Source organism: Salmo salar, chromosome ssa03, assembly GCF_905237065.1.
Source record: "Salmo salar chromosome ssa03, Ssal_v3.1, whole genome shotgun sequence".
Lineage (NCBI taxonomy): Eukaryota > Metazoa > Chordata > Actinopteri > Salmoniformes > Salmonidae > Salmo > Salmo salar.
This window is the reverse complement of record NC_059444.1, coordinates 70,406,087-70,429,409: the sequence shown is the minus strand read 5'-3', so window position 1 is coordinate 70,429,409 and position 23,323 is coordinate 70,406,087. Positions and strand designations below refer to the sequence as shown.

The 23,323-nt window shown below is 42.2% G+C and overlaps 1 protein-coding gene across 1 annotated transcript in view; it reads left to right on the top strand.

Annotated features, from left to right (window-relative positions):
- LOC106606927 (glutamate receptor ionotropic, NMDA 2C-like) overlaps positions 1-18,211 on the top strand; it is a 72,276-nt gene extending 54,065 nt beyond the window's left edge. Inside the window, exons 6-13 of the mRNA XM_045715238.1 lie at positions 6,686-6,854; positions 10,409-10,562; positions 11,010-11,135; positions 11,344-11,573; positions 13,654-13,814; positions 14,020-14,207; positions 14,624-14,856; positions 15,923-18,211. Of these exons, the coding sequence (XP_045571194.1) occupies positions 6,686-6,854; positions 10,409-10,562; positions 11,010-11,135; positions 11,344-11,573; positions 13,654-13,814; positions 14,020-14,207; positions 14,624-14,856; positions 15,923-17,551 (2,890 nt within the window). The 3' untranslated portion in view covers positions 17,552-18,211. The remainder of the gene's footprint in view (positions 1-6,685; positions 6,855-10,408; positions 10,563-11,009; positions 11,136-11,343; positions 11,574-13,653; positions 13,815-14,019; positions 14,208-14,623; positions 14,857-15,922) is intronic.
- Positions 18,212-23,323: the final 5,112 nt, after the last annotated feature.

Here is a 23,323-nt window from a genome sequence, read left to right as displayed (position 1 = left end):
GACTTCAAAAATGGTAGAGATATTTCAATTTTAAATTCATATTGAGTCAAAATGACACACTTCCAAGCAAACTGTGAACATTTCCCGAACATTAGCAAAGATTCCCTTTAAGTTCCAGTTAGGGTTGATAACATTCCAAAATAATTTAATGAATGTTTTTTTTATATATTTATACAATTTTATGTTTTAAATTAAATATCCTTGTAATATTCTCCTAACATTCACTAAAATGTTGTGAACAACATATGTATCAACCACCACAGGACATTCCCCAAAAGTTCTCACTATGTTTCCAGGTAATGTAATAACACAATGTACCAGTAATGTTATCCCAGCAAGCCAAAACTGGTTCGATTAAATTTCCCAGAATAGTCGGGGCACCACGAAATAATGTTTATAGAGCTGTTATCTTCCGAATAAACTCTTATTAAGACCTAGTAATCTTTTACATCAGTAGCAGTCAATAAAAATAAAAAAATAAATATATATATTTAATCTTCACCTTATTTCGTCTCATCTGAAAGTTGTAAATTCTTGGTTATCTTTACGAACCCTGGCTAACAAGTTGAATCAGCAATACAAAATTTGGTTTAATTATTTATTTACTAAATACCTAAATAATCACACAGAATTACATCTACACAGAATGATTGATTACATTGTGGGGATATGACAAGAGATAGGTTCCCAAAACACTAAAACTGTCCAGTTGTGCTGACATTCAGATAATGTTTGTATCAGGGTGCACAAAACATTCCTTTGATGTTGCAAAAATGTCAACAGAACAGCCTTTCTGAGTTCTTTAAAGGTTTCCAGAACATTTCATTCGGTTGTTGGAACAGTGTGGATACATTCGAAGAAACAGGTTCCTAAAACACAAAATATGCTCAGTTGTGATGACATTCATACAATGTTTAACTTAGGTTTCACAGGACATTCACGTAACGTTGCAAGAAATATTTTGTGATATATTCACGAAGGTTGCACAGAACATTTCCACAATGTTGCATAATGGTCCACAATTTTCAAATAAGTACGTTTTTATGATGTTCACGCAGAATATATACAGTACCAGTCAAAAGTTTGGACACACCAACTCATTCAAGGGTTTATCTTTATTTCTACATTGTAGAATAATAGTGAGGACATCAAAACTATGAAATAACACATATGGAATCATGTAGTAAGCAAAAGAGTGTTAAACAAATCCAAACATATTTCATATTTGAGATTCTTCAAAGTAGCCACCCTTTGCCTTGAAGACAGCTTTGCACACTCTTGGCATTCTCTCATCCAGCTTCATGAGGTAGTCACCTGGAAAGCATTTCAATTATCAGGTGTGCCTTGTTAAAAGTTAATTTGTGGAATTTCTTTTCTTCTTAATGCGTTTGAGCCAATCAGTTGTGTTGTGACAAGGTAGGGGTGGTATACAGAAAATAGTCCTATTTGGTAAAAGACTAAGTCCATACTATGGCAATAACAGCTCAAATAAGCAAAGAGAAATGACCATCCATCATTACTTTAAGACATGAATGTCAATCAATCCGGAACATTTCAAGGACTTTGAAAGATTCTCCAAGTGCAGTCGCAAAAACCATCAAGCACTATGATGAAACTGGCTCTCATGGGGACCGCCACAGGAAAGGAAAACCCAGAGTTACGGAGTTCAAGTAACAGAGACATCTCTAGATCAACTGTTCAGAGGAGACTGTGTGAATCAGGTCTTCATGGTCAAATTGCTGCAAAGATACCACTACTAAAAGACACCAATAATAAGAAGAGGCTTGCTTGGGCCAAGAAACACAAGCAATGGACATTAGACCCGTTGAAATCTGTACTTTGGTCTGATGAGTCCAAATTTGAGACTATTTATCAAGGCACAAGGCGAGACCCAAATGCAGACACAGGAGCCAGATTGTTGGAGTCTTAATTTTTATTCATCCAAAGGGGTAGGCAAGAGAATGGTCATGGCCAGGCAAAAAGGTCAAAACCAGATCAGAATCCAGGAAGTACAGAGTGGCAGACAGGCTCGTGGTCAAGGCAGGCAGAATGGTCAGGCAGACGGGTACAAAGTCCAGAAACAGGCAAGGGTCAAAACCAGGAGAACTATAAAAAGGAGAATGCAAAAAGCAGGAGAACGGGAACAACGCTGGTTGACTTGGAAACATACAAGACTGGCACAGAGAGACAGGAAACACAGGGATAAATACACTGGGGAAAATAAGCGACACCTGGAGGGGGTGAAGACAATCACAAGGACAGGAGAAACAGATCAGGGCGTGAGATATTGTAGGCCCACTATAAGGTAATACATGGCATTTTAATTGATTAATAGGACATTTGAACAGTGTTTATCCTACAAAGACAACCATATTTTTTACACTTCATATGTTGACAAAATGCACATTATTTCATTTGAACAACATTTAATCATAGAAATACAACCATATTTTACACGTACTATGAATAGGATGGGAACATTTTTAATAACTCAGAAATTGTGTTCTGTGTCCTGATTGACCATATTAGACTGAAAACCCCCACAATACCACAGCTATCTCCTGGTGGCACATGGTTAATGATTTGGCTGCAAGATTGCAGGTTCAATCCCACATTTTCTTTAACCATGTTTCTTTTTTTTTAATGAAATTGAGGCTCAGATATAATCTACTAAAAGATAGTCTTTATTTCATACAAATGTATAAATCCAACAGAAATGCAGAATTTAGACTAACCGTAAAAAAAATTGCGTTGTGTAAAAATTGACTGTTCAACTTATCAAAAACACATCCGATATAATTCCTATTTTGCGACGCTTCCCATGGTCCCCCTGCCCTATTTTTCACGATCTGAAAAGCAAACGTGATCCTAGATCAGCACTCATAGTCTTGGATACTTTGTAAATTTGGGCCCCCAAGTACGCAGCATATAAAGAGGATGGGTGATGTGATGGTGTATAACCCAGCTACCAGTATTTCCCTGGCTTAGTCACGTCTTGTCACGGATTTCTTCGTCTTCTGACGATATAACGAAATCATCGTCGGAAAAGGTAGACCAATACGCAGCAGGTGTGCAGTTGTTCAATTTGAACATTTAATTCAATCAAAACTAATACAAAATAACAAACAAGAAAACGAACGATAAACTGACAGTCTGCAAAGCATAGGCTCAACACAGAACAATCACCCACAAATCACACACACAAACACACCCTAATATATGGGACTCTCAATCAAAGGCAGATAGACAACACCTGCCTTCAACTGAGAGTCCCAACCCCAATTAACCAAACATAGAAACACACACACCAGACTAACCATAGAATACAAACACATAGACCATCAACCAAAAACCCGGAAATACTAAATCAAACACCCTTTACACAAACACACCACCCCGAACCACATAAAACAAATACCCTCTGCCACGTCCTGACCAAACTACAAAAACAATTAACCTTATACTGGCCAGGACGTGACACGTCTAAGAAAACTAAAAAGGAAGAATGGAATTCCTGACTGACCACACTGCCATGGCTATATGCTGAAAAAAGAAAATGTAAGAGAGCTTCCCTGGTGTTGCAGAGGATAAAAGACCTGGCTTGAGAACCGAACATTGCAGGTTCAGAACCCACATGTGCAGATTGTCAACATATGAAATGTCCTATGATCAAATTAAAATTGTACTTGTCACATGCACTGAATACAACATGTGTAGACTTTACTGTGAAATACTCACTTACCGTCTATGACTTGGGTGGCTGGAGTCTTTGACAACTTCCTCTGACACCGCCTGATATAGAGGTCCTGGGTGTCAGGGAGCTCGGCCCCAGTGATGTACTGGGCTATACGCACTCTCCTCTGTAGCGCCTTGCGGTCGGATGCCAAGCAGTTGCCATACCAAGCGGTGATCAGGCAGTCAAATGCTCTCGATGGTGCAGCTGTATAACTTTTTGAGGGCCCATGCCAAATCTTTTCAGCCTCCTGAGGGGGAAGAGGCGTTGTCGTGCCCTCTTCACAATTGTGTCGGTGTGTTTGGACCATGATAGGTCCTTAGTGATGTGGACACCGAGGAACTTGGAGTTCTCGACCCGGTCCACTACAGCCCCGTCGATGTGAATGGGGGTGTGCTCGGTTCTCCGTTTCCTGTAGTCCACGATCAGCTCTTTTGTCTTGCTGACGTTGAGGGAAAAGTTGTTGTGCTTGCACCACACTGCCAGGTCTCTGACTTCCTCCCTGTGGCTGTCTCATCATCATCGGTGATCAGCCCTACCACAGTCGTGTCATCTGCAAACTTAACGATGGTGTTGGAGTCATGTGCGACTGAATTAAATAATGTGTTAATGTTCAATGTCCTTTGAAAGAAATTAACATGCCATGTGACTCTAGATCACCTTCAAATGCAAATTGCCATTAAATCAGAAGATAAAACATAATGGGGATGTATTCCAGTCTGCTTTATCATGCTTTAAGGAGCTACAAATTCTCATGCTGAGAATGTTGTGGTAATATTAGGTAAAACTTAAATATAACATTTTTGAACATTTCTGAGGACCTTCAAGGCAAGGTCAAATGTATATTGTGTGAACCTCAATGGAATATTATGTTAAACCTAAAATAAATATGCTATGAACGTCATAAAAACTGACTTATTTGGAAATTGTGCAACACTGGGAATGTTTTTTCCATCCTGTATGAATATCACAAGAATATTCTTGCAACATCCCAGACAACTCCCATAACTTAATTAAATGTTCTGGGAACCTGTAGGGGCTAGGGGGCAGTATTTGCACGGCCGGATAAAAAACGTACCCGATTTAATCTGGTTACTACTCCTGCCCAGAAACTAGAATATGCATATATTAGTCTGTGAGTATAACAGAACTCATATGGCAGGCCAAAACCTGAGAAGATTCCATGCAGGAAGTGCCCTGTCTGACAATTTGTTGTCCTTCTAGGTTATCTCTATCAAAAATACAGCATCTCTGCTGTAACGTGACATTTTCTAAGGCTTCCATTGGCTCTCAGAAGGCGACAGAAAGTGGAATGAGAGCTCTGCAGTCTCTGGGCTAAGTACAGCAGCTCTGTTTCTTACTGGCCTGCCTGGGGACAGTGACACTGGAGATGCGCGTTCATCTGAATTCTCCATTTTGTTCTTTCAGTCTTTGAACGAATACAACGTCGCCCGGTTGGAATATTATCGCTATTTTACGAGAAAAATCGCATAAAAATTTATTTTAAACAGCGTTTGACATGCTTCGAAGTACGGTAATGGAATATTTTGATTTTTTTTGTCACGAAATACGCCCGCGCGTCACCCTTCGGATAGTTACCTGAACGCATGAACAAAACGGAGCTATTTCAATATAACTATGGATTATTTCGAACCAAAACAACATTTGTTGTTGAAGTAGAAGTCCTGGGACTGCATTCTGACGAAGAACAGCAAAGGTAATCCAATTTTTCTTATAGTAAATCTGAGTTTGGTGAGGGCCAAACTTGGTGGGTGTCAAATTATCTAGCCATGATGGCCGGGCTATCTACTCAGAATATTGCAAAATGTGCTTTCGCCGAAAAGCTATTTTAAAATCTGACACCGCGATTGCATAAAGGAGTTCTGTATCTATAATTCTTAAAATAATTGTTATGTATTTTGTAAACGTTTATCATGAGTAATTTAGTAAATTCACCGGAAGTTTGCAGTGGGTATGCTAGTTCTGAACATCACATGCTAATGTAAAAAGCTGTTTTTTGATATAAATATGAACTTGATTGAACAAAACATGCATGTATTGTATAACATAATGTCCTAGGAGTGTCATCTGATGAAGATCATCAAAGGTTAGTGCTGCATTTAGCTGTGGTTTGGGTTTTTGTGACATATATGCTTGCTTTGAAAATGGCTGTGTGATTATTTTTGGCAGGGTACTCTCCTGACATAATCTAATGTTTTGCTTTCGCTGTAAAGCCTTTTTGAAATCGGACAGTGTGGTTAGATTAACGAGAGTCTTGTCTTTAAAATGGTGTAAAATAGTCATATGTTTGAGAAATTGAAGTTATAGCATTTATGAGGTATTTGTATTTCGCACCACACGATTCCAATGGCTGTTGACTAGGTGGGACGCAAACGTCCCACCTTGCCCAGGGAGGTTAAAGAACTTATACCAGGTGTTCTGTCAACATTCTTACAACATTATAGGAATGTGCTGTGCAACCTAACTTAAACATTGTATGCATGTTATCACAACTGAGCATACTTTGTATTTTTTTTATCCTAAAAGAAACAGAATTATCTGCACAACTGGACAGATTTTGTGTTTTGGGAACATATCTTTTCTTATGGCCCCACAATGTTCTCACCAGATTGTTCCCACAACCTAAAAAACATTCTGAGAACCTTTAAAGAAGAGATTAAATGCGTTCTAGGAATGTTCTTGCAACATCGAGCAAATGTTTTATACAAACATTCCTGAATCATCAGCACGACTGGACAGTTTTTGTTTTATGAGAACAGTTGCCGCAACCTAATGAATGTTCTGGTAACTTTCACAGAACCAATTTTGGTTTGCTGGGTTAGCTCTTCTAGTGTTAACCCAGGTCACAGTAGAAGTGATAAAATTGCTACTGTTGAAGGCTTTGGAAATCTTTACTATTCTAGTGTATTATTTTGTCCTCTGTCTCCCCAGTATTGTAGGTCATACTGAGCCCTACACCAAACTGTGCTGTAAGGGTTTCTGCATAGACATCCTGAAGAAGCTGTCCCGCACCACCAAATTCTCATACGACCTCTACCTGGTCACCAACGGGAAGCACGGCAAGCTGGTCAGAGGCAGTTGGAACGGCATGATCGGAGAGGTAAGGAGATGATGGTTATTCTAACAAGCATTATAATTAGCCACCTGCTAAAAAGTTAGCATATTAAATACATTAGATTTAGCCAATTAAATTGAAGGATAATACAAAACTTTTATTTCCATTTATATAGACATACCCAAAAGTAATTATTTCTCATGAGATGGCCATAAACAATAACTAGTGATGCTGCATAGTTCTAGAAATGTCTGGCACTCACCTTTTTGGTAAAAAGGTGTTATAAATTGCTGAGGTGGATTTTGAGGACAAGCTCAAGTATATAGTACAAATATTATTAAAATATTAAAAACCATATATGATTTTTTTTCCTATTCATCAAAAGTGTGGGAATAGGGCTTGAAATGACTGAAATGCTTTCTAAATATAGTAACAATCAAATTATAAATGACTTACTGTAAGATTTCACATTTCCTATAACTGTAAAATAAATATGATCAATTTAGCCCCATTTCATATAACTGATGACAGAGCATTTTCTGCCTCCTCTGAGCTCAGAGACACCATTCAAAAGTGGTCGTGTTTCAATTCTTGACATGATTTAGGTTTATGTTTATCAGACCTCATGATAAGACCCAGATGCAGACAGTTCGAAGTAACAAACATTTATTACAAAAACAGGGGGCAGGCAAACGATAGGTCAAGGGCAGGAAGAGGTCAGTAATCTAGAGCAGAGTCCGAAAGGTACAGAACGGCAGGCAGGCTCAGGGCAGGCAGAATGGTCAAAACCGGGGGAAAAAGAAAACATGGACTAGAGAGAAAACAGGAGTACGGGAAAACGCTGGTAGGCTTGACGAGACAAGACAAACTGGCAACAGACAAACAGAGAACACAGGTATAAATACACATAATGGGGAAAATGGGCAACACCTGGAGGGGGTGGAGACAAGCACAAAGACAGGTGAAACAGATCAGGGTGTGACAATGTTGGCGCTGAGTTCAGATAAACATTAAAAAGAAAAAGTCATGAATAACAATGAATTAATTGCCCTTAATAAAAACAAATAGGTATTATGGTCCAAATCCAAATAAAGGGAAACTAGACTAGAGTGTAGGGTTGCAACATTCAATAAACTCCCTGGTTTTCCCAAAATCCCATTGGTGTATTCTCAGAATCAGGAGGGCATAAGCAGGAGATCTGGAATCCTCCAACCATCATTTCTGGAAAACCAGGGAAGTTTTCCAGAAGGAAGTTGTTGAAAGTTCATTCTTCTTGCTGACCGTGTTCCGGAAGAGTTTGAGGTTACAACATTAGTTTTCAGGGAAGCTATTGTTCTCACTGGGGCATTGGCCACAGTAGCACCGGTAACGGCTGACACAATGCCAGGCAGAGTGCCTGGACTGTAAACCCACTGGCGAGTCCATCAGCATGTTAAACATTACAGTTGTGTAGGGGAAAACGTCAGTAGAGGTTATTAAGAGGAGATATCGTACTGCGGGGAAAGGAGGGGTAGAACAACAGGACTGACTCTGACTAGACTAGCAACAACCTTTATATAGGGTTATCAGCTTCACAACCACTGGCATGCCGCAGTTTCTCTGGATCTCCGCAAGGTCTATGCAGCTGCATGCCTATCAAATCAATGATAGGCTTTCTGTGGTGCCAGGGTTTAGCTTTGCATTAGCTAGTGGATAAATGTTTATTGGTAGGCCTATTTCGTCATCATTTTCTCATGTTAAGCTTAACATTTCACAAAGCTATACACTGTAATATTTAGACTGCTGGCTCGTGGCAATAATGTAATTACAGTAATTACAGTTGGAAATTCAACCATTGCAGATTGTAAGATAAATATTAGATGCAACAGCATACTAATCAGCTACCAATAGATTTTTTTTAAATATACAACTGTCCTGTATAGGCTACCTTAACCTGCATGACATGAGACGTTCTCGCGCTCTCTCCCAGATTGGATAGAAAGTTGTGCACAAAACCAGACCAATAATGCCAAATAATACAATCAGTCCACCCTGAAAACACTAGCTTACTAGGGATTGTTTCATTATGCAGTATACTATCTATAACTATATACCGTATTTAGCTGCTATTTATAAACTTTTTTAAAATGTCACATCAAATAGCCTAACTATAGGTAAAAAAAGTTATCGGCTTGAAGATAAATTCAGTCACTCTTTATTGTTGAACTCAGCGGGTTTTGTCTGGCTAATAGCCTACACAAATGGGCTGCAATATTCAAGGTAAATTTCATTAAATCAATTAAATTTACCTTAATTTGATCCTGAACCTGGTGTCCTGAAGTCCTCCTTTTTTTGTCTGTAAATGTTTTCACCACAGCCTGTAGGTCCAGGTTGCGGGCCAGACTGTTTTTCTGTACTGAGTATTGCCAACCCAGACAGTCTTTCCTGAGACTGTCAGGAAAGACAGCTGCACACAATTTAAACTTAGTCTTGAACGATGCAGGCCAAGATATACCCGAGATAAGGGACTCTTGATATTGTAGCCACACAAGTCAAACGCCAATTCACAAGTATGAATGAAGTTGCAAACAATTTTTTGTTGTTCAAGCCCTCAGGAACTGTTGTCTGCTAAAGATGATAATCTGTTTGCATCTGCCAATTTATTGACCGTCCTGTATCCAGACGACCTGTCCCCATAGCTTCCTATACAGTTAATCTCTTTCTTTAACATCTTGAGGCCGGCAATTAAGGAGAATGAGAGGCTCAATTAAAGATGTTACAAAACTGGCACAACTCCCTTCTGCCCAGTTTCCTTGATGTTGCTATGGCAATCAAGTTGTTTTTTACCATCTCTGTAACTGTCACTTCTGCAGAGAGATTATTTTATAAACTAAAACTGATGAAGAACGACCTAATAAGCATTAGGCTCTCAGTCTGATATGTGCTTTTGAACACCTGAGTAAGTGCCACTCGTTGCAATGGCGCCGTCGTAGCCTTGACCACAGCATTTGTTCACTGTAATCCCATTATACCTTTAATCAGTTTATTAAAAAAAAATCACTTTTTCAGTCACATTCCTGAAAAATGTAAAAGTTTTATGAATTACTTTTTGGAGGGTTACTGTCAAAAGGATGACATCAATGGCAGGCGCATGGACCCCAAGAGCTCGTGGGGCCCCCATGGCTCGTGGGCCCTCTGCCTTGCGGGGGGTGTCTGGTATGCCAGTGTTTACAATGCCCAATTTGTCAGCCGGAGTCAGGGACTAATGTAACAGGTATTAGGTCTATGCTATATGCAACAATATCTAATGGATTAGGAATTAGGATTGATATTGCATGATGGATGACATTGCATGAATGGGTGGGTAGATGCCATGGGCTGTTATCTGCATCTGTCTGGATGGGTTGTGTAGTATATCAGGGATAACACTGTACACACTGTATATCACCTACAGGGATTTAAGTCTTGCATATCAATGTTTATGGATAAAATGAATCAAACAGGTCAACAGGGGGCATCCCTAATCCCACCTACTACAGTGTTCGATTTATTACAGATCATGGAACATATAGACTGTAGACTTTCTATGTCATAAAAATGTCCTCTTCCGTTCTCCCTAGGTGGTATACAAGCGGGCGGACATGGCCATTGGCTCGCTGACCATAAACGAAGAGCGCTCAGAAATTATCGACTTCTCCGTGCCGTTCGTGGAGACGGGGATCAGTGTGATGGTCGCCAGGAGCAATGGGACCGTCTCACCCTCTGCCTTTCTTGGTGAGCATGTTAAACCTGCTCATGTAAACAAACAAAACGTTTCTCTACAGAGATAACAAATGACTTGGCTTAAAAAAGCTTGTTTTACCATCTGAAAACAGAGATGGCAAATGGTACTTTCTCTGGACAGAGTTTAGAACTCAAAACTGAGTTTATTGTACAACAAGCTGCCTCACGCTACAGAAACAGGAGATTCTTCTCCTATGAGTGGTTCCGACTCGCAAAAGCTCAAGGCTCGTTCAAGGCTACGCTACTTACTTTAATACTTCTTAAAGAGCATCCCTTTCAGAAGCTGCTGACAGTGTGCTACTATGGTAATACAATACCACGTTGTCCTAGCCATTATCTAGCAAGCAGCTGTCAGAGCACATGGTTTCAACAATTACCAGAAAGATGTTCTGATTCTTCTATAGGTGTTCTGATTCCTCTCTCCCTCCTCCTCTATAGAGCCCTACAGTCCGGCGGTGTGGGTGATGATGTTTGTGATGTGCTTAACGGTGGTAGCTGTCACAGTGTTTATCTTTGAGTACTGCAGCCCTGTGGGGTACAACCGGAGTCTGGTGAGCGCCAAGGGTGAGTGTCAGCTCCGACCACCTTTCCCTCTACCTCTACCCTCCCGTATCAGCAAAGGTAGAAAGTCACGGCAAAGTAGGTTGAAAGAACTCTATATTATATCACAGAAAATATTAAATGACATTGAAATGGAATGCAAACGCATGTTATATACGCCCGCTCTGAATCCCTTCTGTCTTTACCACAACCACCATCCTGTCTTCTCCAGATCCCGGAGGCCCCACCTTCACTATTGGGAAGTCTGTGTGGCTGCTGTGGGGCATCGTCTTCAACAACTCTGTTCCAATTGAGAACCCCAAGGGCACCACCAGCAAGGTCATGGTCCTGGTATGGGCCTTCTTCGCTGTCATCTTCCTGGCCTCCTACACTGCCAACCTGGCAGCCTTCATGATCCAGGAGCAATACACTGACACAGTCTCTGGACTGAGTGACAAAAAGGTAGGAGGATTCATCAGTCATTGGTGATTCTGTCTGTGTTCAGTCTTTGAAAGGGAAAATAATTATGGACATACTGTAGTGTTTGATGTTAGGCTTAGGCAAAATATAGAGTGGCCTATTTCTGATGAGCAAACAGTGCCTGGCTGCGAACGGTTTGAGAGAATACAAATAACCACGGGCAAAGCCTCAATGTCATGACTGTGACTTTTTCCACTCATACTAAAAACATAATAGGATACCCAGCGTCTGTGGTGAAATTAAATTAGATCCCTGAAGTCTTTAGGTATGATGTCTGTGAAAATCCCCTGGATTGTATTACACCAGTGGATTTGCCAAGCTGCCAGTGATTATATATTCTAGTATTAACTTATGCATATTTGTGTGGCCTGTGGAGGTGCTCTACACCAGTATTGACAAGGAAATCCATGTTAAACCTTCAGTGTTAGAAATGATTTGTAGACTCTCTGCTTTAAGGCACTGAGGGATTAGAGAGGCATTTGAGGGAAAAGACCAAGCTGTCCACTGCTCATTATAATTCCGGGAACTCATTTAATATTCTTCCCACATAATCCATTAGCTCTACTTTGTGAAAAAAAGACGAGAACCCATAAAGTGTCTTTTGACAGTGAGTCTACAGATCAAAACCAGGGCAGATTCCACAGAAGCTCAGAGAGAATAGACAGACTGGACACTGCAGGTGGAACATTTAAATTGAGGTGTATGATCTCTAAAAAGGAACGTTCTCTGAAAGTGTTTCAAACTAGAGGCTTGTGCGGAATACAAACTGGTTAAAGGACAGTAACTGGTGTTTATGTAGTGACAGATGATTGTTTCTCCTCCTGGGACTGTTCACTTCACAGGCATGGAGTCATGCATGGACAAGACCTTGCCATTTCCTCAGAGTGACATCATGTACAGACAGGCACCTCCCTCTTTAGACCCTGTCTGTGCTAGTCTCTCCTTTCTGTACAAGCTGTCAGATGTTAACAGATTTTTGTAAGAATCCTATACACAACTTTGGCCAGCTAGACTCAAGCTCTATGGGTCAACCGTCATCCATACTTTTAGTCAGGGTTTTCACTGCTTCCCAACAGGCATTTACAACACAGAGCACTGTATGACATCCTGTGCCCTGGGGGCACTATCACACTGCTACAGCATTCCCTCATTCACATAGCAGCAGTGTAACCTTGGTCTGTTGGGTGAGATGAGGAACACAGGCTGAGTGTCCTAATGCAGCCAGTGTACAGGATACAGGACAAATGGGAACGAGGACAACACTCTGTCATCTCTCCAGCTCCTCCACCAGACAGCAGTGAGACGTGGGATGCATAAGACTGGCACCAAGGGTCTCATTAATTCATGTGAAATGGCTCAGAGGACATTTCTCTCATTCTGACAAGCCAAGGTTACTAGGAATTATCGCTCACTGAAGTATTTGCGTTAATGAACAAGTACAATTTATTTCCAGTATATTGCACAGTCAGGGTATTTAAATGAACATGGTCCACTCTGTGTCAAAGGGGCATGGCAAAATAAGGAGAAATTAGGAGTTTTTATTACAGTCAAGGGGGAAGAAGTAATTTTCTAATTCTCTGGAAAGTATGGCCTGGACTTCATTTCTGTTCATTGTGCCCTCTAATTGTCGAATTGAGAGAGGAATTATAGAGAGGGTAACCTTAGCTGACCACTTAATTGAGTGAACAGCACTTGAGGGTACAGGCAGATATCAAAGAGACAGTGGTCTAGTGTAGTCAAGGACAAGGTCATCAGTGTCGTTGTGTTCGTTTCTTTGAGGTTTATATTCACTCCTCTGGGTTTGCTTGGCATATCTATCATACACTCTTATAAATAAAGTGCTATCTTGAACCTAAAAGGGTTGAGACATCAGACCTTAGGAGAGGGTGGAAAAAAAAAAATGTTATTACTTAATATGCAAGTATGTCAATGTATTTGATATTTAAAAAATATATAAAAATGATGAATAGTGCATATATTCTTCCTAGACATGTTGGGTATCCTGTTCAAAATGTTTCTTGTTCATGCATTTATAATTCAAACTTCTACATTTCCCAAACAGTTCCAGAAGCCACAGGAGCAGTATCCACCATTTCGTTTTGGTACGGTCCCAAATGGAAGCACAGAGAGGAACATCCGGAGCAACTACCCTGAGATGCATGCCCACATGGTCAAATACAACCAGAAGGGTGTGGAGGACGCCCTCAACAGCCTCAAATCAGGGTAACACTCTGTAAATAATCATTATAGTGACAGAAAACAGACATCAGCGTAACACATTCTGAAATGTCTAAGTAAATATTTTATGTTTGATGAAATTATAATTCATTAGATAAGTTATTACATGGTAATTAAATAGTAATTAAAAATACATTTGTCTATCATTGCATTTTCCCACAAGATAAATCCCTATTGTTATTATATATAGGAAACTGGATGCCTTCATCTATGACGCTGCTGTGCTGAACTACATGGCAGGTAAAGACGAGGGCTGTAAGCTGGTGACCATCGGCAGTGGGAAGGTCTTTGCCACCACTGGCTACGGCATCGCCTTGCAGAAGGAGTCCCGATGGAAACGTCCTATAGACCTGGCCCTGCTCCAGTTTCTAGCTGATGGTAAATTACAATTAACCTCGTGTGGAGTGGGATGGGCGGCTAATTGTACTTCTTAGGTGTACTTATCCTTTTAGTTCCCAAATACTCACAAATTTGCTAAACTGGTAAACTGCCCATTAATGATAAAAATGCGTAACTCACACAAGTAAGCTAGTATAGGCCCGCAGAGCCTCAAGATTAGAAAAAACTCAACTTTAATGAAAATACTGGCGTACATTGCACCATGGATCACTCAGAGGTACTGTAACATAGAGTTTTGACTGTGATCCAAGTGTAAAATGCTGAGTCAGGGTGTGTCGAGGGGAGTGATGAGGGTGTGAGATTGGCATTGACACACAATGACAACAACCGGCGCAAGAGTGTTTTAATGAACACCTTCAAGCCTCTCTGTGTTCTGTTCTTCCCACTCTCTGCAGGTGACACACAGAAGCTGCAGACGGTGTGGCTCACAGGGATCTGTCGTAACGAGAAGAAGGAAGTGATGAGCAGTAAGCTGGACATAGATAACATGGCGGGCGTCTTCTACATGCTGCTGGTGGCCATGGGGCTCAGTCTCCTGGTGTTCAGCTGGGAACATCTGCTCTACTGGAAGCTGAGACACTCAGTACGCAAGTCTGAACGCCTCGACTTCCTGCTCGCCATCAGCAGGGTAGGTGTGGCTGATCCTTCTTCCGAGGGACAGGGGTGTACATAGGCCTAATGGGATGTACACACTGAGGCATGTCTTAGATTGCGAAGGCCTTGGGTTCTGCAGAGAGAATGTGGTCCAATCACCATGGGAAAGTTGATCTGTTAATCTAAGGTACAAACCCGTTTTTTATAGTAATGAATTCCATAAAGAAATTACATACAGTGTAAGCAACAATTCAATGAAAGCAGCAACAACGGCATAATTTTGCAATGTCTAAGAAACCACAAAATGTGTTGTTTCTCTTTTCACAAACACAGCAGAAAAAAATCTTCTACTTCCTGACCATAAAGTTCTCAGTCTTTCTTAGATTTTTGCCTCACAGTAATGCTTGGGAAATATTGGTAATGCACTAAGTCAAAGGTGTACATGAACAGGATATTTCAAGGGCACTAAAATAAAATTGATGCAAAAATAAAATGAGTAAAAAGCCATAAAATTAATTTATGGAGACCATGCAATACTGTTACGGTCCTGATCCATCTGAAATTGAATTTAAATAGGCCCATTAACAATCCATCTCAGTGTTGACAGTGGTGAGGTGAGATTAAGCATTCTAGACTGAGACCCAATTTGAAAGTAACATAAAGCCGTCCGAATAAAAACTGGAAAACTAATTTAGCAAGTGCATGGTCAGCTCCTGCTTTTTCATTTACTGTCTTGCACAGTTTTGTGTGTGTTTAACACCGACCTGAATGCATACAAGCTTTCAAAACAAAACATATTGTCTATAAACTCTTTTGGACAATACTGAATCTAATTTGGCTTTCACACTTCTCTGTGTAATTGTCTTCACTTCATTGGTCAGACAGGTTAATAGAAATTGCATTTGCTCAAAGTGAATGTTATCAACACAAGCAATAATGTTTTGTAAAGTCATGATTAGAAACAATGGCCAAAGATAATTAACACCTGTGGGATTTAATCTTGTCAAACTTTGTGTAGGGTGAGAAATGTGGATCTGTTCCAACACCTGACAAGGCTTTTTGATGGATGCTAATCTCCTCCTCCTTCGCTGTCTCTGCAGGGAATCTACAGCTGCTTCAACGGTGTGGAGGAATCTGACCGCAACGGAAACTTGCAGAACCCTGATGTCACCACCAACTACACCCAGGCCAACATGCTGAAGATGCTGCAGACAGCCAAGGACATCGTGACCTCGACCAGAGTGGAGAACTCCCTGGACAATGCCACCAAGACCATAGAGAACTGGAGCCGGCGAGGAGCCGACAATGTGCGGGTTGGCCTTCCGCCTCGGGTGGCAACCACTATAGACATGGGCCACAGCCGCCTGCCCTACATCTCCAGCATCACAGACAACCACTCGCCCTACCCCCAGAGGGCGCTCGCTTCCACCTTCCCCATCCACTACTCGGACAGCGCCACCCAGCCCCTGCTGGACAAATCCAGGGTGGTGACACGGCCTACCCCGCTCCGCTACACCCTTCCGGCCCGTGGCAGCCACCACTTCTACGAGAGGACCCTACCCATCTCCAGCCTCAGCAGCCCCCACATCGCCATGAGGGACCCTGCTCCCCCCAGCACCTCCAGTCACAACCCACACCCCCACCACAGCAGCAGGCTGTACGTGGAGAGCCATCCCCGGCACCCCACCTCCCCGTTTGTCCCCTACAGAGAGTTCCAGGTGCCTGACATCTATGTGGAACACCACAAGCGGCCCCTGGGACGGAAGTTCAGCTACCCCCCTGACCACATGGGCAGGAAGAAGAGGTCCCACAGCTACGTGTTTTCTGAGGCCCAAGACACCAGGGGGAGGAACGACTATGATGAGCCAACCTCCTGTCTGGCTGAGCTGAGGGCCAACCACCTCCTGAACAACCATGCCCCTTCTGCATCAACATTGGCCTGTATGGGGGGCCACTACCCCAGCGGCAGCGGCAGCTGCAACTCCTGCTTGAAGCCCTACCTGGAGCCTGAAATGGAGGATGTGCCCTTGCTGGGGAAGGACAAGGTCAACCGCCAGGCCTCTTTTCTCAAGGCCACCTGGAGCAGTGACAGGATTCGCCAGCTGGGCGAGAAGCCCTCCACCTCCACTATGCCTGACCTGTTCCCCCGCGTAGTGGTGGCCAACCCCAAGCCCCACAAGCTGTACGGCAGCCAGGGGAACAACCTGTGCTACCCCCTGGCCGCTGAGCCTGCCTACCTAGACCCAGCCCATATGCGTTCCTACCCCTACAAGCAGCAGAAGCTCAAGTGCTCCCAGTCCACCCGGTTACCATCCTACAGGGAGGCTATCCTGCAGAACGCAGCCGCATTGCGGCGCTCCTCCTCCACTGTGGTGCACAGACACTACTCCACCTACCTGAACTCCTACACAGACCTGCCGGTATACGTGGGGCCGCTGCCCCAGGGGCCCGGCCCGTTCTACGACAAGGACATGTGCCACTTGTTCCCCTGTGCAAGCCACTGCCCTAACAACAATGCCCTGTTGCCCCGTATGGGGGACCGGCAGGTAGTGTACCAGAACAATATGTTTGGGGGCTACGAGGGTGCGGTGGGGCGGTCACGGGAGGAGCCCCCCCTACCCGGATCTGGAAGCAGGGATCGAAGGGAGGTCCTGGTAGCCAGAAGAGTCAACAGTCCCTATGTGCCAAAGACCTGGGGCAGGGTATCCAGTCTGGAGTCTGAGGTCTGAGCCCCAAGCCCCTCCCCCTTCATACCTTCAGGCTGATGGACTATCCCTCCCTCTGGGGAGGGGGAAGCCTACCTGGGGCCTCCCCCTCAGCCTTTGGTTTAGGCAAAAATGAATGAATTAGCTATGAATATGGATGACTTGAGAGTGTTTACTCAGTGCAATAATATCCTTGGCTGATGGAAGGAAGTAGAGGACATTGAAAGGCTGTTACTGCTGGGACATTGTCAAGTAAACATTAAGCGATACGAAAAGAAAAGACAATGTTGAATAGTATTTAATACCTTCAAATTTAACCTGCTGATTGTTATTTAAAATATTTTTAAATGCTGTCTTGCTGTGAGAGAGAGAGACCTGGATGACAATACACTGTAGCCGCTCACTCAGTTTAGACACATTTTACTTTTCTCTTCAATCATTTCGGTATCCTTCCATTTAAATTTAGACACATATAAAAAGAAAATAATACTTCTGTTATCAAACCACATAAATGTCTTCCACAACTTTTGTAAGTCCAGGAGCTCTAGGGAAAGCTGTCTGTTTAAGGCTTTTTGGCTCCCGTGGTCACTGATGTAATTTGACTTGGATTTTAAAAGGGAACATTTTTAATTATCATCTGTATTTCCATTGTTACTCTACTCTTTAATAAATGACAAGGCCACCACAAGGCCCTTTTGGAATTGTCTATATTTTCCTTTTCTGAGTAAAACTCCACATATGGTCTGTAATGCCAGCAGAATGGAATAGCAGGTCAGGTCCCAGCACTCTAGATGTTTGTGTCTGCTTCAGTTCATTAAGTGGGCCACCTCTGTTGACTCATCCAGAAAGGTCACTGGATATCAGATCCACTAGACAGCGCTGTGTTCAGTTCACATGCCAACAATAGGGCAGACAAGTAAACTACAGCTCCTTAAAAGACAAGAACACATTTGTATTTTACTAACACCCCACAAAATCTGTTCAGAAACTGTGATATGTCATCAATCTATCAAATCACTGTATGAGTATTCTGCTGAACATCGTAAATACATTTTAAAAAGATGAAGTGGAATAGAAACATGTTCAGTTAGGTAACAAATCCAAACAGAGGCTTTGAATTGTCTATATGACCAGGATGGCCATGCTATTGTCTGAGCAGTGATACCTGTGACAGTAAATCTTCCCTCAGGGCTCATCATGGGATTCCAATGACATTAGCCTATCAGTGATTCTGCCAAGACGCACGCACGCACGCACGCACGCACGCACGCACGCACGCACGCACGCACGCACGCACGCACGCGCACACACACACACACACACACACACACACACACACACACACACACACACACACACACACACACACACACACACACACACACACACACACACACACACACACACAGGCTTCAAAGGGTGGTGTTCATCAACACCTCACTTTACTTATTTACCAATGACTAGGGGGAGCTTTGGCACACCACATCCATCATTGTCCACACTGGTCAGGGATGGGCAAATGGCCCCCGGATCAACTTCCAAAAAATATACTGAGTGTACAAAACATTAAGAGCACCTTCCTAATATTGAGTTGCCCTCAGAACAGCCTGAATTTGTCGGGGCATGGACTCTACAAGATGTCGAAAGAGTTCCACAGGGATGCTGGCCCATGTTGACTCCAATGCTTCCCACAGTTGTGTCAAGTTGGCTGGATGTCCTTTGGGTGGTGGACTATTCTTGATACACACGGGAAACTGTTGAGCGTGAAAAACCCAGAAGTGTTGCAGTTCTTGACACACCCAAACCAGTGCGCCTGGCACCTACTACCATACCCCGTTCAAGGGCACTTCAATCCTTTGTCTTGCCCATTCATTTATACATTTTGAAGTGGATTTAACAAGTGACATCAATAAGGGATCATAGCTTTCAGCTGGATTCACCTGGTCAGTCTACGCCATCGAAAGAGCAGGTCTTATTAATGTTTTGCACACTCAGTGTATATAACATTTTTACTTGTGTATTCTACTATTCTAACCCTCAACATTAAGTTGAGACCCTGACTGAGTCCCCACCCATATAAACTCAGCAAAAAAAGAAACTGCCCTTTTTCAGTACCCTGTCTTTCAAAGATAATTCGTAAATATCCAAATAACTTCACAGATCTTCATTGTTAAGGGTTTAAACACTGTTTCCCATGCTTGTTCAATGAACCATAAACAATTAATGAACATGCACCTATGGAACGGTCGTTAAGACACTAACATCTTACAGACAGTAGGCAATTGGGAGTGGCAGGTAGCCTAGCAGTTAGAGCGTTGGACTTGTAACCGAAAGGTTGCAAGATCAAATAGCCGAGCTGACAAGGTAAAAATCTGTGATTCTACCCCTGAACAAGGCAGTTAACCCACTGTTTCTAGGCCGTCATTGAAAATAAGAATGTGTTCTTAATTGAGTTGATTAGTTAAATAAAGGTAAAAAAAAAATAAGTTAAGTTCACAGTTATGAAAACTTAGAACACTAATGAGGCCTTTCTACTGACTCTGAAAGATGCCCAGGGTCCCTGCACATCTGTTTGAATGTGCCTTAGGCATGCTGCAAGGAGGCATGAGGACTGCAGATGTGGCCAGGGCAATAAATTGCAATGTCTGTACTGTGAGACACCTAAAACAGCACTACAGGGAGACAGGACAGACAGCTGATCGTCCTCACAGTGGCAGACCACGTGTAACACCACCTGCACAGGATCGGTAGATCTGAACATCACATCTGCGGGACAGGTACAGGATGGCAACAACAACTGCCTGAGTTACACCAAGAAACACACAATCCCTCCATCAGTGCTCAGACTGTCTGCAATAGGCTGAGAGAGGCTGGACTGAAGGCTTGTAGGCCTGTTGTAAGGCAGTTCCTCACCTGGCAACAACGTCGCCTATGGGCACAAACCCACCGTCGCTGGACCAGACAGGACTGGCAAAAAGTGCTCTTCACTGACAAATTATGGTTTTGTCTCACCAGGAGTGATGGTCGGATTCGCGTTTATCATTGAAGGAATGAGCATTACACCGAGGCCTTGGAGGATTTGGAGGTGGAGGGTCCATCATGGTCTGGAGCGGTGTGTCACAGCATCATCGGACTGAGCTTGTTGTCATTGCAGCAAATCTCAACGCTGTGCGTTACACGGAAGACATCCTCCTCCCTCATGTGGTACCCTTCCTGCAGGCTCATCCTGACATGGTCCTCCAGCATGACAATGGTAATCAGCCATACTGCTCGTTCTGTGCCTGATTTCCTGCAAGACAGGAATGTCAGTGTTCTCAATCCCAATCCCATTGAGCATGTCTGGGACCTGTTGGATTGGAGGGTGAGGGCTAACATCTCACAACAAGAACTGGCAAATCTGGTGCAGTCCATGAGGAGGAGATGCACTGCAGTACTTAATGCAGCTGGTGGCCACACCAGACACTGACTGTTACTTTTGATTTTGAACCCCCCCGCCCCTTTGTTCAGGGACACATTATTCCATTTCTGTTAGTCACATATCTGTGGAACTTGTTCAGTTCATGTCTCAGTTGTTGAATTTTGTTATGTTCATACTAGAGGTCGACCGATTAATCAGAATGGCCGATTAATTAGGGCCGATTTCAAGTTTTCATAACAATCGGTAATCGGTATTTTTGGCCACCGATTTGCCGATATTATTTTTGTTTTTTTACACCTTTATTTAACTAGGCAAATCAGATTAAGAACACATTCTTATTTTCAATGACGGCCTAGGAACGGGGGTTAACTGCCTTGTTCAGGGGGGATTCGGGGATTCGTTTTTGCAACCTTCTGGTTACTAGTCCAACGCTCTAACCACCTGCCTTACATTGCACTCCATGAGGAGCCTGCATGGCAGGCTGACTACCTGTTACGCGAGGGCAGCAAGAAGCCAAGGTAAGTTGCTAGCTAGCATTAAACTTATCTTATTAAAACTATCAATCTTAACATAATCACTAGTTAACTACACATGGTTTATGATATTATCCGTTTATCTAACGTGTCCTGCGTTGCATATAATCGATGCGGTGGCTGTTAATTTCTCATCGAATCACAGCCTACTTCGACAAACGGGTGATGATTTAACAAGCGCATTTGCGAAAAAGCACTGTCGTTGCATCAATGTACCTAACCATAAACATCAATGCCTTTCTTTAAAATCAATACACAAGTATATATTTTTAAACCTGCATATTTAGTTAATATTGCCTGCTAATATGAAATTGTGTCACTGCTCTTGCGTTCATTGCCTGGCTGGTTGCGAACTAATTTGCCAGAATTTTACGTAATTATGACATACCATTGAAGGTTGTGCAATGTAACAGGAATATTTAGATTTGGGGATGCCACCCGTTAGATAAAATACGGACCGGTTCCGTATTTCACTGAAAGAAAAAAACGTTTTGTTTTCGAGATGATAGTTTCCGGATTCGACCATATTAATGACCTAAGGCTCGTATTTCTGTGTGTTTATTATATAATAATTAAGTCTATGATTTGATAGAGCAGTCTGACTGAGCTGTGGTAGGCACCAGCAGGCTCGTAAGCATTCTTTGAAACAGCACTTTTGTGCGTTTTGCCAGCAGCTCTTTGCAATGCATTGCGCTGTTTATGACTTCAAGCCTGTCAACTCCCAAGATTAGGCTGGTGTAACCGATGTGAAATGGCTAGCTAGTTAGCGGGTGCGCGTTAATAGCGTTTCAAACGTCACTCGCTCTGAGACTTGGAGTAGTTGTTCCCCTTGCTCTACATGAGTGACGCTGCTTTGAGGGTGGCTGTTGTCGATGTGTTCCTGGTTCGAGCCCAGGTAGGAGTGAGGAGAGGGACAGAAGCTATACTGTTACACTGGCAATACTAAAGTGCCTATAAGAACATCCAATAGTCAAAGGTATATGAAATACAAATCGTATAGAGAGAAATAGTCCTATAATTCCTATAATAACTACAACCTAAAACTTCTTACCTGGGAATATTGAAGACTCATGTTAAAAGGAACCACCAGCTTTCATTATTTATTTGAGGCTAAATTGATTTTATTGATGTATTATATTAAGTTAAAATAAGTGTTCATTCAGTATTGTTGTAATTGTCATTATTACAAATAAATAAAATACATGTAAAAAATGTAATTGTCCGATTAATCGGTACCGGCCTTTTTTGGTCCTCCAATAATCGGTATCGGTATCGGCATTGAAAAATCATAATCGGTCGACCTCTAGTTCATACAAATATTTACACATGTTAAGTATGCTGAAAATAAACGCAGTTGACAGTGAGAGGACGTTTCTTTTTTTGCTGAGTTTATATAGTACCAGTCAAAAGGGTTTTTCTTTATTTTTACTATTTTCTACATTGTAGAATAATAGTGAAGACATCAAAACTATGAAATAACACATATGGTATCATGAAATGTGTTAAACAAATCAACATCTATTTTAGATTTTAGATTCTTCAAAGTAGCCACCCTTTGCATTGATGACAGCTTTGCACACTATGGAAAGATGATTATTTCTCTGCTAGTTCAACTAAGTCACAGGTGTTTTTATAATATGTGTGTGAATGCCACTTGTCTAGTAAAAAACATTATTATTCAACAATAGGTATTATGTATTCAAGATACTGTATGAAAGAATGCACTGTATGCAGTACAATACAAAGAGGGAAAATCAAGATGTGCTATTGAGGTAATATTTCTGAAGGTCTTCATTTGAACATCTTATGCTCTTATGCTCCAGCTCTTGGGATCCCTTCACTGAT